This window comes from Drosophila elegans, unplaced genomic scaffold (genome assembly GCF_018152505.1).
Source record: "Drosophila elegans isolate 14027-0461.03 unplaced genomic scaffold, ASM1815250v1 contig_767, whole genome shotgun sequence".
Lineage (NCBI taxonomy): Eukaryota > Metazoa > Arthropoda > Insecta > Diptera > Drosophilidae > Drosophila > Drosophila elegans.
In genome coordinates, this window is record NW_024546120.1 from 1,393,143 (window position 1) to 1,407,942 (window position 14,800).

At 37.7% G+C, this 14,800-nt stretch overlaps 1 protein-coding gene across 5 annotated transcripts in view; it reads left to right on the forward strand.

Moving 5' to 3' along the window:
- Positions 1–14,800, forward strand: part of LOC108136797 (myosin-I heavy chain) — a 1,412,760-nt gene that overhangs the window by 302,142 nt on the left and 1,095,818 nt on the right. For all 5 annotated transcript variants that reach the window (XM_041710095.1, XM_041710096.1, XM_041710097.1 and 2 more), the window contains exon 7: positions 6,466–6,708. In XM_041710095.1, coding sequence (XP_041566029.1) covers positions 6,466–6,708 — 243 coding nt within the window. The remainder of the gene's footprint in view (positions 1–6,465; positions 6,709–14,800) is intronic.

Here is a 14,800-nt window from a genome sequence, read left to right on the forward strand (position 1 = left end):
AACAGATATCGGGGAAATTGTATTTTCATCCATTTTGAATCAACATAAAATAAGAATCATCCAAAGTAAAGCAGAAGATCGTATTAATGTAAGTCAACAAAATGAAGGGATACTAAAAATTCAAAATAGAGCTCATCGAAATGCAATAGAAAATCTAAAACAGCTTTCAGAAAATTTATATTTTTCAAAAATGAAATCAACATTTTGAAAATCAATCATATATGATAGACAAGCTCCAAGTTCAGAACTGTAAAATAACGCCCAGTCCCAAATACCCAGGACACTCTCTCCATATTCTACAGAATAAAATTCAGTTTTGACAGCATTAGATAAATTCCCTAATTTAGCGGAGGGCAGAATTATTAAATCGAAATCAATAGAACTTGTTAAACCCGCACTTCAAGATCTTTTAATTTATTTCGGTACATCGAAAAGTAAAGTCATTAACAATGAATAACTTTTATAATTTTGTTTGCCTTATCGTGTAAATATACTGCTGTGGGCAAAAATTAAAGCGAATTTTAAATTTAAACTACCATTTCAAGCTTGTTCTTTTTTTTCTTGAGTAGGCAGGACTGTTAATGACAACTGGGCCAAATTTCAAGTCAATGTTATTATCAGTAATATGTTTTTCGTAAAAAGACTTCAAAGAGGGTCGAGAACGTGTTGATGACTTGGTGCGCTCCGCACGACCATCGACGTCAACAGATGACCAACAATATAGTGAAGGAACTAGTGCACAAAAATCGTCGATTGACAGTTAGAGACCTTACTGATATGATCGAAATATCATTAGGATCTTTGAAAACCATTTGGGCCTACGAAAAGTTAAATATCATTTGGTACCGAAAATGCTTTCACTCCGCACTCGTTCTTCTTGACCATTTCGCCAAAAATTCAACGCATATCGGTGCTCAACCAGCGAATTCACCTGAATTGGCTCCGTGTGACTTGTGGCACTCGTTCTTCTTGACCATTTCGCCAAAAATTCAACGCATATCGGTACTCAACCTGCGAATTCACCTGATTTGGCTCCGTGTGACATGTGGCTATTCCTAAAACTCAAGAGACCACTTTGGGGAACGGTAGACACAAAAAGCTGTTATCCTAGAAGTTCTTAAGTCCGCTGCCGTCGCACTGCCCATGATCGGCCGCTGCTCTGCCGGTGATTGCAGTTGAAGAGAGACAAAACGAAAGAAGTGGGGGTGCTTCACGCTCTTAGCTTCTAGTGTTGCCTATGCAGTTCGACAGATGACTCCACCAGAACTCCGATTGTTTTGTGGGAAAATATTTGGCTTGAAATTAGTCAGCTGTGTAACTTGAGCCACCGGAAATAGTACTTGTATAAATTAAAAATAGTTTAAATACGTATTATGACTTTGCGCAGAGTTATGTATAGGTGTGGGTGTGGTTTTTAAAGATCCCAAAAAAAAACACTTTTGCTCTACTTCGATTTTAGATATGCTATTTATGCTCCACTCAGCAGATGGCTGAGAGTGCCAGTATAACAAAAGCCTTAAATCTACAGAAAATTAGTACAGTAAAGTGCTTAAAAGTTAAACAATTTATCAAGTATTTAGTTCACAATAGAACTATTTAAGTTGCTAGGTGCCGGTTCCACAATGGTGCTTTAGTCCTCTTTCTTATTCTCGAAATTCGGCAGGAAGCGTGATACGCATCTAGTAATTCCTTGGATAGGGACTTTTCTATGTGTTCCGCGGGTGTTACAGAGTCCGGGTGCGTCGGGAGCCCTAATTTAACTTAACTAACTTATTCCAGTTTGTATTCCAAGTGTTCCTGTAGATTGTTATTTTTGGAGAGTGTTTGAAGTCACAGTCGAACCGAATGTACTTTTGGTCTGAGAGGGATGGCTTCTCGGATCTCTCCATCCAGATACCAAATTATTTTGTCCAGGGTAATGAGGTGGTCCGTTGACGCGTTCTTGTTCTTATGGAGATAAAGCTACAGCAGCATTAGCATCATGGGTAACTGACTCACCTCCGCACGACTGGTTGACTATTACTGTCAGGTCACCTTCCTCCTCCTCATCCGAGTTTTCCTACTTCAAGTCATGGGTAGTCTCCATTACACTATACAGGCCCAGGTGTTTTTGAGGCGCAGGTAAACGCTACCCATGCCCCACGCCATTTTTACGTACCTGGGGATACAGCAGGTCCTCTGCCTCCTTCTGAATTTGGAGGACTGCACTTTGGCCCTCCTCGTTGGGTCGTGGGCTTACAATGTGCATTACCTTTTAGTCTGCCGTTGGGATGTCCGGGTTCTGTCTTTGAAGCAGCTTCAGCGCCAGGTCTTCTTGGATTGCGTTGGGGAAGAGCACTTTTGCCTTCGTTTTAGACGGAATTAGCTCCCTGTCGACCACCTCAAGTTTGGCCACCTCCCACAAATCTTCCAACTGGCAGGCCGTTCGCGTCAGCTGGCCCTTCAGCCACCCTGCGCCATCATATGTGAGATTTGGGGCGCAGGGATCTTCCTCTATCCGAGCGAAGAGGGATTCGATCAGTCGCGCGTGCATCGTCTTCCACCGCGTTTCCGTCATCTTCCCGTTTTCGTCGATGAGGACTACGATCAAGTGTCGTTTGGACACATCACTAACCTTCGCTTTATGGGTAGCGAAGAACTATCTTCCGTCGGGTCTGACTCCCTGGTACACTCGGCTGAGCGTTGCCTTTTGTTGGCCAGCATCTCCTCCACCTTAAAAGCGGATCCGCTCGTCGATGCACTTTGGGGTGATGCGTCCTGCCTTCCTCCACTTATTGCTCAGTTCAAGCCAGCTTCGATTTCCCCTGGGAGAGGTCCGCATTGTCCTGGAGCCCGCTCTTGATCTTGAGAGCCGCCTTAGCTTTCATTCCCTCGCTGGAACGTATCGGCCTGTTCCTGCTCAGGGAGCTGATGCCTGGTTCGGACGAGCGGAGAAGTCTTTCCTCTTCTTGTTTGCTTAAACTTAGCACGCTCTTTAGGTCCGAGTCTTCTTCGACTATGGCATTTGTGCGGCTTATCCGAAGCGTTACAACTAATAAGACCTGCTCCCTTCATTTCAGAGGTGTGATCGCTGCCGACACGCAGAGAAGATTGCTCCTCCCCGTGCCCGCCGGTGGTAGCAGACACGCCTTCCACCGTCGTTTGGGCTGATATCCCAGCCCCGGTTGATTTATTTTTCGCTTCCATACTTGTTTATTTGGGGGAAAAGACGTCCGGTTTTAAGCCTGTGGACAGACACCTCCAGCCGTTGCACCCGTCCCGGATAAAAAAGTGTCCATTGTCCATTGTGTAAAGGGTTCAGCTGGAGACTTTTTAGCCTGTCTCGAGCAAGATTGCAAGTGGCATATTCTGAAGGTGGTTCTTTACTTATTTTCCCACCTATGACCCACCCAACGGAAGTGTTTATTATTATTGCCTTCAGCAAAGAAATTAAAAAAACCTGTTTAATATATATATATATATATATATATATATATATATATATATATATATATATATATATATATATATATATATATATTGTTGAACGTTGATGCCCTATAATCAGCACAAACAAGTGGCCCAACGAAACCAAGCACGAGCTTGTTACGCGAGGTTCCTACTAGCATAGTGGACAGTTATCGACTTTCCGAGCAAAACACAAATATAACTTGGTGTCATTTATAAAAGAACTAAAACTAAGTACGGTAAAAATATGTTAAAATTGTACTTTTTAAGACAGGGATAGAGGTTGAAATGCAAATTTGATTATATAGATTATTATAATCATTACAAAGAACAAGAAAAGGGTTCATGCAAGCCAATATACGAGGTAAATCTTGGCAAGTTAAGATGTACCTGGATTAATAAATCGATTCGTTGAAGTTCAATGAATAAAAAATCAGCCAACTCGACACCATCGGGAATAGACCAACTTGAAAAGTCATTGTGGGACTCAGGCTGATTTCCAGAAATTGTTTTTGTGACGGCGAAATGCAGTTCACATTTTATTGTTGTTGTCCCCTTGATTTTATTGTTGTTGAAACTGAATGTTTCAGTTGAGAACTAACATTTTCAATGCCACAAATATGATGAAACGGAAGTTCAATAATTTTGGCGAACTCTTTTGTAATAAAATTAATTTTAGACCCTAAATTTAGAGATGTTTGGACATGTTAATAAGTTCCATGGCAATCAATGCAATGAAAATACATTCAAATTACTAATGTTTTGTTGCCACCTTATTAAGCGTGGCTTTGAACGTCTTGTTATATGTTCAACAAAAAAAAAACCTTTTTGCCCAATCGGCTTTCTGTAGTTTTCTTTGGTCACCTGTAATGGCGCAACAACAAAGAGGGCGGCTCCAGAGAGACAACTGAATAAATTATTGAGCTTATTGTCCATTGTCCTGAACGACGAAATGAATTTTTTGTAATCACTGTTGTGCAATTTGAGCGATGGTAATCGATTATGATTTCCACTTGGACAAGTTAACAAACTGAAAATACTTTAATCTGGTTTCTCTTTCTCGCTTGCACAAAGACGCCTTATAATAATAGCCTTTGCTGCAATAAAAGTATCTTCTATTTCCCGACCAGTTTTGTCAAAACTATTTTTAAATGTTTTATTTGCATAACTTTCTTAAAATATGTTTCGCGAATTTCTAAAGCTGCGCAATCCAATTGGATTTTAGTTCGACTCTGCAAACTAGGCATATAGCTTTGTAATAATCATTAAATCCAAGTTTTAACCACTGTTGAAAATGCACAAAGGCTTTAAGCTTTATATGTTTTCGTTTCACCTCTTGGTACAAGCTAAAGATTTAGCGGTGCAACTTTTTTTCGATTTGCTTTGCCGATGCTTCTGTCCAGTGAGTAACGAATTGATGGTGATCTTTCTTGTGGCTATAATCCAATGACGACTCTTGCTGTGCTCATTGGCTTTTAGTGCTATTATAATAAAAGCTTCAAAAGCTTTCAGGTCTTTAATTTACAATAATACAATACTTGTTGCTAGAAGTCTTCTCAAACACTATTTATTGTGCGCTAAGTTAAACAACCAATTTATAAATCTTTCACTTTATGGACAGCGTCACTCCATCAGAACAAAATGAAGTGCTGATCAGGCTCGTTTAACAAACACCTGAGTCGCTGGTGTAGCCAACGCAACCTGTGCGAGCGCACTTAAATGTTGCGACTTCAGGTGAATGTCGTCAAAAAACTGTCGCACTAAGACTTAAACGACCATACGTCAGATTATAACTATCGACGCCAAAAGAAATATTAAGCAGTTTAATTTATCTGGCCTCCTTTTGATGATCAGGTATAAACAATCGCCTACAGATACATTTTCAATTTTGGTATGCACTTCAAATAATCAGTAGAAAACAAGGATTTTTTTTTAATCTTAAACGGTCAGCAAACAACCGAAAAAACATTGAAACGAAAAAATCGGTTGAGTTCGTTGAGTTTATTAAGAGTGGCTTAAACTTTGTGAAGAATAACGTAGCAAAAATAAACAAAGAAGTACCAATACTGGCACTTGTATTTGGCTCCTCTTCCGAAACATACATTTGTTTTTAATTTTTAGAAAATTGCCGGCACGGTTCACATGGAATGACCAATTATGCAAAATGTGCGAGCACTTAATTAATATATTAAGCCACTGTTACTGTTCAATAAAGCTACAGTCTAATTCTTTTTCAAACCGTATAATTATGAAATGCAACTACTGATTTAAAACATTTTGCAAATAGAAAGACAGACGTATCCGTTCTGAAAATTGGTATATCGAAGGACATAAATGTAGAATGGATTGTATAGAAATTTGAAAAAATCGATTTTTTTTTTTTTGCATATTTTGAATGTTTAGAATGTTTAAAAATACGATCCTAAAAAAAATGTTCAAAATTTGAGTTGTTTTAGGAGATGCCGCGGTCTTTGTGATGTGGCGTCCGAGCCATTATAATTGTTTCCTAAACTTTAAACACTCTTTTCTCGAAGCGCTCTTTCTTGAGGTGGTAAACATGATTTTTCAAGTTCTACTGAACCGATTCCTTTGAAATTTGGTATATATCTTATTTATACTACTCTCTATCGCGTCTGTTTCGGACTTGAAAAAATTATGATTATTAGTATTTTAAAAGTAATCGAAAAGATCGAAAGGTTTTCAAGTCAACTCCGATTTGTTATTTCAAATTATTATTTTGATAGTGGTCAACATGATACCGGCATCATTACTAATGAAACTTTATAATAAAAATGTTTTTCATTTATTTGTCAGCTTACTTGAAAAATGGACTAAAATTCAGGCTTCTAGACCAGAATACCCCCTTAAAAAGATGTCTTAAGTATAACCAAAATGTAGCCAGATTCCAGAAACCAATAGACTCCGCCTTTTTGGGGAGGAAACCCCCTTCTTCTATTTTAAATTTAGAATGGTACCCAACCAAAATTAATTGCTTTTTTTATGAAATTTATTTTGTAGGCTGTAGAAAATCGACATGCTATGGCAAAAGCATTATACTCCAAAACATTTACATGGCTGGTTACGAAAATAAATAGCTGTACAAATCCAGGACAAGGCGGTGCCAAATTTCTTGGTGTACTTGATATATTTGGATTTGAAAATTTCACTCACAACTCATTTGAGCAACTATGCATAAACTATACCAACGAAAAGCTGCACAAATTTTTTAATCATTATGTTTTTGCGTTGGAGCAATCAATCGTAAGTATAAATCTAGTTCGCTAATTAAAAATAAATAAATTTATATAATAAACACGTAAATACAGGTAAAGTGGCGGATGAGTCCGTGTTTTTATTTGTTTCTTTTTCAAAAATAAATATTCATTTAACCTTCTTGTAACGCAAGCTAATGGGGTGGGTATAAGTAACGCGAAATTTCAATTTTTAAATTTTTTTTAGTAATTAAACTATTACTCGTTTAATAATTCAGAATTACGCTCTCAATTTTATCTAAATCGGAAAACGATAACATATAGCAATCATAGGAACGATCGAATAATTAAACTGATAATCATCATAGCTTCAATGTTTTTAAGCATATACGCATATAATTTAAAATTAAGATGTTATAAATACAATAATGTATAATTTTTGCTAACTGCAGGGGTATATAAACTTCGGATTGCCGAATTTGATTCCATTCATGCTTTATTTTGATTTATATATTACTTGTGCCGAAAACATAAGACGGCACAGGAAAATTAAATTTAATAACATTTAAAAATATAATAGCCGTAGATGTAGAAATGTATATATGGTAAAATATGCAATGTATATAATTGAAGTTTTGTCTTGTTTTTTTTATAAATGCATTAAGACTTTGTTCTTAGATCGGACACTCATGAACAGGGAAATATCAGTTTCCAAGATATAGATGAATGTGTTATAATCAAACTAAGGACTTTTAAAAATGAAAAATTGCACCTACTGTATATCAACAGTAACCATTGGGAATGAGTAACGCCATAACGCCAAAGACAAAGTAACCGTCGCAAATGGTAGGCATCTTAAGGACTTGATTGAGCATTTTGTCTTCACGGTAGTCAATGGATGGTCGCCAATCGTTCTTTTGGGCGATCATACATTTATGAGAGGAGAAACGTGGTCAACCATCGATCTTTGCTTTGCAGGTACAGGGATTGAAACCATCAAAGTGATAAGCCAAATATACTCTGGCCATTTACCGACAGAGGCTAAAACCATTCTCTTTACGGCAACAACTTCAGTTTGATATGGAAAAATAGGGAACTTAAAAACTACAAGGCGAATTTCTCAGATTTTTCGGATTCAATAACAGATATCAGGTCATATAGATATATGAGTAACAGAACAAGAAGAGAAAAAGTGGACCTGTGGACCTCTCTTGGGTATAAGTACCGTTTATAATGATAATTTTTTGCTCTTGGTTGTTAGGTTAGGTTAGTTTAGGGGGGCTGCCAGATGAAGACTGACACACTTAGTTCTAGATAGGTCCATTGTGATACCGCATAAAACTTATTTTTTTCTTGACCTGAGTGCCCGGTTGCTTTCATGAAAGTTATTCTATATTTCTGCAGTCTTTGCGGAAATCATTTTGGGTTGCGCCCAGTCTGCTGGCATACTCGTATTATCATTCCGTACGCGGGACGATTGAGTCTTAGTAATTTCGACGTTCTTTTCGCGTCAGTGCGGCAATGTCTTACATTCCGTCATGTTGGATTCGCTAGTCTCTTTAATTAGTTTTTTATTTAGCTTACACGTGGTCATTATTCCAATTGTCACTTTATTTGGAAGGGGAGGGAGGGCCTATGCAGTTGCCTGCGGTGTCCGGAGTCCCATATCAGGTAAATGCTATACTGCGGCAGATTTATATTTGATAAGAGTTTGTGTTGGCCGCATAGATAGACCTAATAGCCGCCTGGCTAGCGCTGTAGATGTTAATCCATCTTCTTTGACAGTTATATTTGTGTACATGCACAAGTGCTTCTCTTATGGCATATTTTTCCGCTTGGAAGACGCTGCAGTGATCAAAAGTCTTAAAGATTTCCTAATGTTTTGTTGATCAGAATATATACCTCCGCCGACATAGTTATCTTTTTGAGACGTCAGTGTAGATGCTAACTGATTCTGTAGGCCCTGAATGACCTAGCTCCCAGTCTTCTCAACTTGGAAACAGGATTTCAAAGGGTGTGTTATCAAATTTTATTTGTTTGCACAGATCTGTTTTGGTTTGGATTCATTTGTCTTGCTGAAGAGTTCTAGTTCTGTGGTTGTCACCGTTTTTAGCGCAGGCCACCAGATTTATACTCCGTAGAGTAGAATAGGCTTAACTATTTCAATGTATATCAAGTTGTCAATTTTTGGGAAATGCCCCATTTCGTCCCGATACTTCCTCGTTCTCTCTTGGCTGTTCAGTCTTCATTTCAGACTTTTTCTATTACTAGCCCCAAGTATCTAGCGTTGTTTCTGAAGGAGAGAATGCATTCGTTTAGTATTGGTAGGATTAATTGTAGAACCTTTAATCTATTTGTAAATTGCCCTAGTTTATTTTTTGAGGGCCTTTTCGATTTGGTTGACTACTGTGATTAGAGCTGATTCTGTGGGCTTTCCTTTTTAAGAATGCATGCCGTGCTGCCGATATATGTTTTGGCGATGATTGTTCTTATGTGCAGTCCAATCAACAGCTCAAAACTTTTAAGAAGGAAGGATGTCAGAGGGTGTGCTTGAATGACTTCCCAACTTTATGGCTTGTCCGCTGTGGCTTTAAAATCAGTGAGGGACTTTGTGTCTGGAATACCGGCTGAATTTGGTTCTGCAGAAACTCAGTTCCGAAACCTCTTTCAGTGGTTCCACTCAAGAAACAAATATTTTTTTTTCGGATTTCCCCTGCTCAGACATCTTCTTATGTGCTTTTGTATTATATACAAGACAGAACAAAAGCAATCATGTTAATGTAAAAAAGGAAAAATTAAACTTTTATCACGCTAGGGACATTTTATTTTACAAGATCACTGTCCCAAATGAGCCTTTTGAAATGATGAGCCGACTTTTGGCGGCAGAATATGGTGGTAAAAGAGTTCGAAGCTAAGACAAAAAGATAAGTCCCGTGGGAATCTGTTTTCCCAGTCGAGGCCCAAATAGTATGCCTTCTTTTTCAGTTCCCTCTTTTGCTTCCTCTTCAAAAAACCTAAATTCCGTCTCTTCCTTTCCTATCAAAATACCAGAGTCTTACTTAGTAAGCTGACTAAATTGTACCCTGATAGTTTTTCATTTTTATCCCATGTTATTGTGTTTACAAAAACCTGGTTAAAACCGGATATATTTAGCTACAAAGTTTTACCGGGTAAGTCCACAATTTATAGGCTTGATCGTCCTTTCAGACCATGAGAAGGAGTCATGATTGCTGATGACTCAAACCTCACATCTGAATTACTATCTTTTAATGAAATGAATGACATTGAATTTCTAGGTATAAAATTATAGTTCCCCAGTAGTTTTATATGAGTTAACACCCAAAATAAACAATTTCCCAGACAGAAGAAAAGAGTAAGCATGGATTGCACAACAAACAGCAAAGCACAGCCCTCAATAAAGTTCAAACGAATTTAGCCACGTGCGCTAAGCTTGCACCTTTTGGTCAGCGATCGTGGGAATGCAGAACAGTACATTTCCAAAGTTGATCGAACTCAACTAAGTGCATACAAAAAGAACAATAGTTACAATTAAGTTTGACCAACGGCTACGGCGACCAAGAGCAGCAACCAATAATATGAAAGAACGTCAGCAGAAACATCAACAGCGGCAGAAACGGCGGCAGCGTCGGGAGCGACGCGTAGCTATAAAAAACAATTGCTTAACCTAAGCAAATTAGGTCTTAATCCAACTCAATAAGGAGAAGTTTGATTTATTTTTATATCAAAATCATAATCAATCTTTTAACTGGCGCCCGAACTGGGACCTGATTAAAACCGCGAAAGGATAACAAGTTTCGAGTCTCGCGAAGTTCAGAAAGTAAAAAATAATTCTGAAGTTTCGTTTCGTACCTCCGCCTATCAGTGAGAAGTGAAAAACCAAAAATCCCGAGACCCGGAAGTGTAAAAGTGCCGTTTAAAAACGCCGCAAACCCGGTGGAATAATTACGCCAAATTTTATCGCTTTGATCTCTTTAGTATCCGTTCGAAGGGAACGTGAATTAAGGTACAGAGAAGGGCCCTTAGTACTCACACTCAGAAAAGATCGTTGCAGCGTGGGATAAAACGGAATCCGCCGAACCTGTCATCATGAGAGCACGCCAAGATATGTTACTACTTTAAAAATAGTTTTAAGCGATCTATTAAAAGCCAAAACCCAAACATAAAGTGTAAAAGAAACATTTTAGTAGTTAAAAATGCATAAAATATAGGGAAATGAAAACCCCCACACAATAATTACAAAATCCACCACATAAAGAAATTCTACACCCTAATTCCTAAGAAACAACTTCCGAATTCTGAATATTTAAAATTAAAAAAATAAATAAAACTTTTCGCTCCTCATATATGCATACCCAAAATGACCCAACAAGATTTTGCAGACAGACTCGCGAATCTTGTCGGCCCTCATCACCACACAAATAAACCCACGAATCATGACCGAGGGGAACATGGAGGAAAAAATAAAAGCAGTAAAGGAAATACCTAATCCAAACAAAGATGTTTCCAAATATACAGATCAAACAATTAAAAGAGAATTAACTCACAATCTAAATGAGTTAGATAAATTACCAGACATTGTTCGAACACTTAGAGACTTTTCGGGGAACAAAAGTGAATATTCGTCATGGAGGAAAAGTATCGAGAGGGTGTTAAAAATCTATGGAAACAGAATTGGTTCACCAAAATATTATGGAATTCTTTTAGCAATCCGTAACAAAATTACTGGTCAAGCAGACGTAGTACTAGAATCATATAATACCCCCTTAGATTGGACAGCTATTTCAAAATGCCTAACAGCGCATTTAGAATATCAACTCTATGCTCTTAACCAAGGTAACAATACTATAGATGAATATTATCAGGAAGCTTATCAACAACTATCACTAATTCTGAACCAAATGGGCAGCTTAGATGCCTCACAAGGAACTATACAATCTCTAACAGCCATGTACAGGGAAAAAGCCTTAGACACTTTTGTCAGAGGCCTTAATGGAAACCGGGGACACGCTCTACATTTATGCAGTGTGTTAGAGAACCAAAATGCTAGGAATAACCAGTCACCAAAAACTCCTTATTTAGTGAGGGCAACCATGCTACCACCCAAACCCCACCAACCATATCGGATGGTAGCCGTCAAACAAAATTTCCATCCGCATCTCTATCATAACCCACACCAATCTGGAAGACCCCCAATTACTAAAACTAACCAATTCAAATCATATAGTCAACCTTATACAAACCAATCCGGTGCAGTAGCGCCCAAAAACCTCCGCCACGACCTCAACCGAAACCGATACCTAAGGACGTAGACCAGTCAGTTCGATCGCGTCATATAAATTATATGAACAAACCAGCAAATAATGATTATGCAGGGAAAAGACCTCTCAGCACCGCTAATGTTCCAAATGTATCCCATTCCCGAAATTGGAGAAATTATTGCACAACTTGGGGACAACAAGTAATTTTCGGTATTAAATTTTAAGTGTGGTTTTGACCAAATACCATTGAAAGATACGGACATAGAAAGACCAGCATTCGCGGTAAATGGCGGAAAATATGAATTTACGAGACTCCCGTTCGGTTTGAAAAATTCCCCATCCATTTTTCAAAGACCATTAGATGACATATTGAGAGAATACGTAGGGAAAATTTGCTGTATGTACGTTGATGATATAGTCTTTAGCAAAAACGAAGTGGAAAAAGTATTTTCAACGCTACAAAACGTAAATATGAGGGTTCAAATAGAGAAATGCCATTTTTCAAAAACGAAGTAGACTTCTTGGGGTACACAATATCAGAAAATGGAGAAAAAACCGACATAGATAAAATAAAAGCGATTACAAAATTTCCAGTTCAAAAAACATTAAAAAATCTCCGTTCCTTTTTGTGCATGGCAGGTTATTATTGGCGGTTCATAAAAGATAGCAAAACCCCTAACCAAATTATCACTCCTGAAAAAAACAGGTCTTTTGCCCAGTGGAATGATCAGGCCAAATTTTGTCTCCGATATCCCTTTAGTATCCGTTCGAGCAGGTGGTTCAGTCGGAGGTAACACTAAAATAACACAACATGTAATAAGCTCTCCAATATTTCGGATAAGCCCATGAAATTTTGTTTACTAGACACACCTTAAAAATTCCACTGTATTTTTGGCAATGACACAATGAAAATCCTATGAGCAATAATAGATGTGAAAAATTATATATTAATTCTCGGAAATAAACGCAAAATTAAAATTTGTCAATTAGCGTCACAAGCGGTTTGAAAAATTCCCCATCCATTTTTCAAAGAGCGTTAGACGACATATTGAGGAATGCATAGGGAAAATTTGCTATGTGTACGTTGATGATATTATAGTCTTTAGCAAAAACGAAGGGGAGCACGGCAAAAATTTGGAATGAGTATTTTCAACGCTACAAAACGCAAATATGAGGATTCAAATAGAGAAATGCCATTTTTTTTCAAAAACGAAGTAGACTTCTTGGCGTACACAATATCAGAAAATGAAGTAAAAACCAACATAGATAAAATAAAAGCGATTACAAAATTGCAGTTCCTAAAACATTTAAATATCTCCGCTCCTTTTTGGGCATGACAGGTTATTATAGGCGGTTCATAAAAGATTACGCGAGAAAACACTAACTAATCTTCTAATAGGCGAAGAAGGCCGTATATCTAAGACTAAGTCAAGCAGGACTGCTATCAACTTGAGCAAAGACGCGATTACAGCATTCGAGAAACTTAAAAATACTCTCGTCACCAGGAATGTTACCCTGCTCATATAGATTTCGGGAAAGAATTTCAATTGACTACTGACTAACGTTCATTTCGCGCACCCTGTCAAAAACTGAAGAGAACTACGCAACTATCGAAAGAGAGATGCTCGCGATCGTTTGGGCGCTTCAAAGTTTAAGACTTTATATTTACGGGTATTCCAAAGTGGTTGTATACACGGATCGGTTGGTGAATAGCGTAGATAACTAAAACGCTAAACCTAAACGCTGGAGAGACCTCATTGGTGAGTATAACCACGAGATCAGGAACAAGCCCAGAGTAGCTAATGTGGTAGCGAAATTAATTCAATAAGCTCCTCAGCATCAGCCCATAGCGACGAAAGCTCGGCACACAACCTCATATTTTCGGTAGAAGCTCCAATTAACGTATTTAAAAACCAATTATTTCCACTGACTGCCGATAAAAATTCCTATAATTTCGAAATACCATTCCCAACATACCACAGATACATATTTAAAAAAAAAAATCTTACACAGAAGAAAAATGTATTGCAATTTAACTAGTAGACTTGACCCTAAGCTTATAAACGGAATCATAACATCCGAAGAGGTAATGGGAAAAATTCAAAACATTTACCCTACTTATTTTATTTTATGCAAGGTAAGGCTTACACAAAACGCAATAGACGACGTAACTTCGGAAGCTCAACAAAACGAAATCATTACCCTCGAACATTAAGGAGCCCATAGAGATGCGAAAGAGAAAAAATTACAAATTTTGAAGAATTATTTTTTTCCACAACTTTCCAAGAAAATCCAAGCAATAATTGAAGCCTGTGAAACTTGTAAAGAATCAAAATACGATAGACACCCCCCAAAAGGAGAAATCCAACCCCTATTCCTAATTACCCAGGAGGAACAGTTCACATAGATATTTATATTACCGAAAAACATAGTCTTAACGGGCATTGACAAGTTTTCAAAATATGTTCAAGTAAAAATTTTAGAGTCAAGAGCATCTGAAGATATGAAAAATCCGTTAAGGAAAATGTTATATGCTTTCGGTATGCCGAAATGGATAATAATGGACAACGAACGATCATTTGGCTCAGCAGCAATAAAGCTTATGTTAGAAGATGAACTCAAAATATCGGTACACACCACTGCTCCGCACGCATCGACAAGTAACGGACAAATAGAAAGGTTTCATTCAACCCTATCTGAAATCATGCGGCGTCTCAAAACAGACAACGGTAGCATATCATTTGATCATTTAATCTTTAAAGTAGCTCAGGAATATAAAAAATCGATACATTCTGTGACAAAAGAAAAACCCATAAACATATTTTTCAGAAGAACAATCTCTAGTTCAACAGAAGAAGAAAT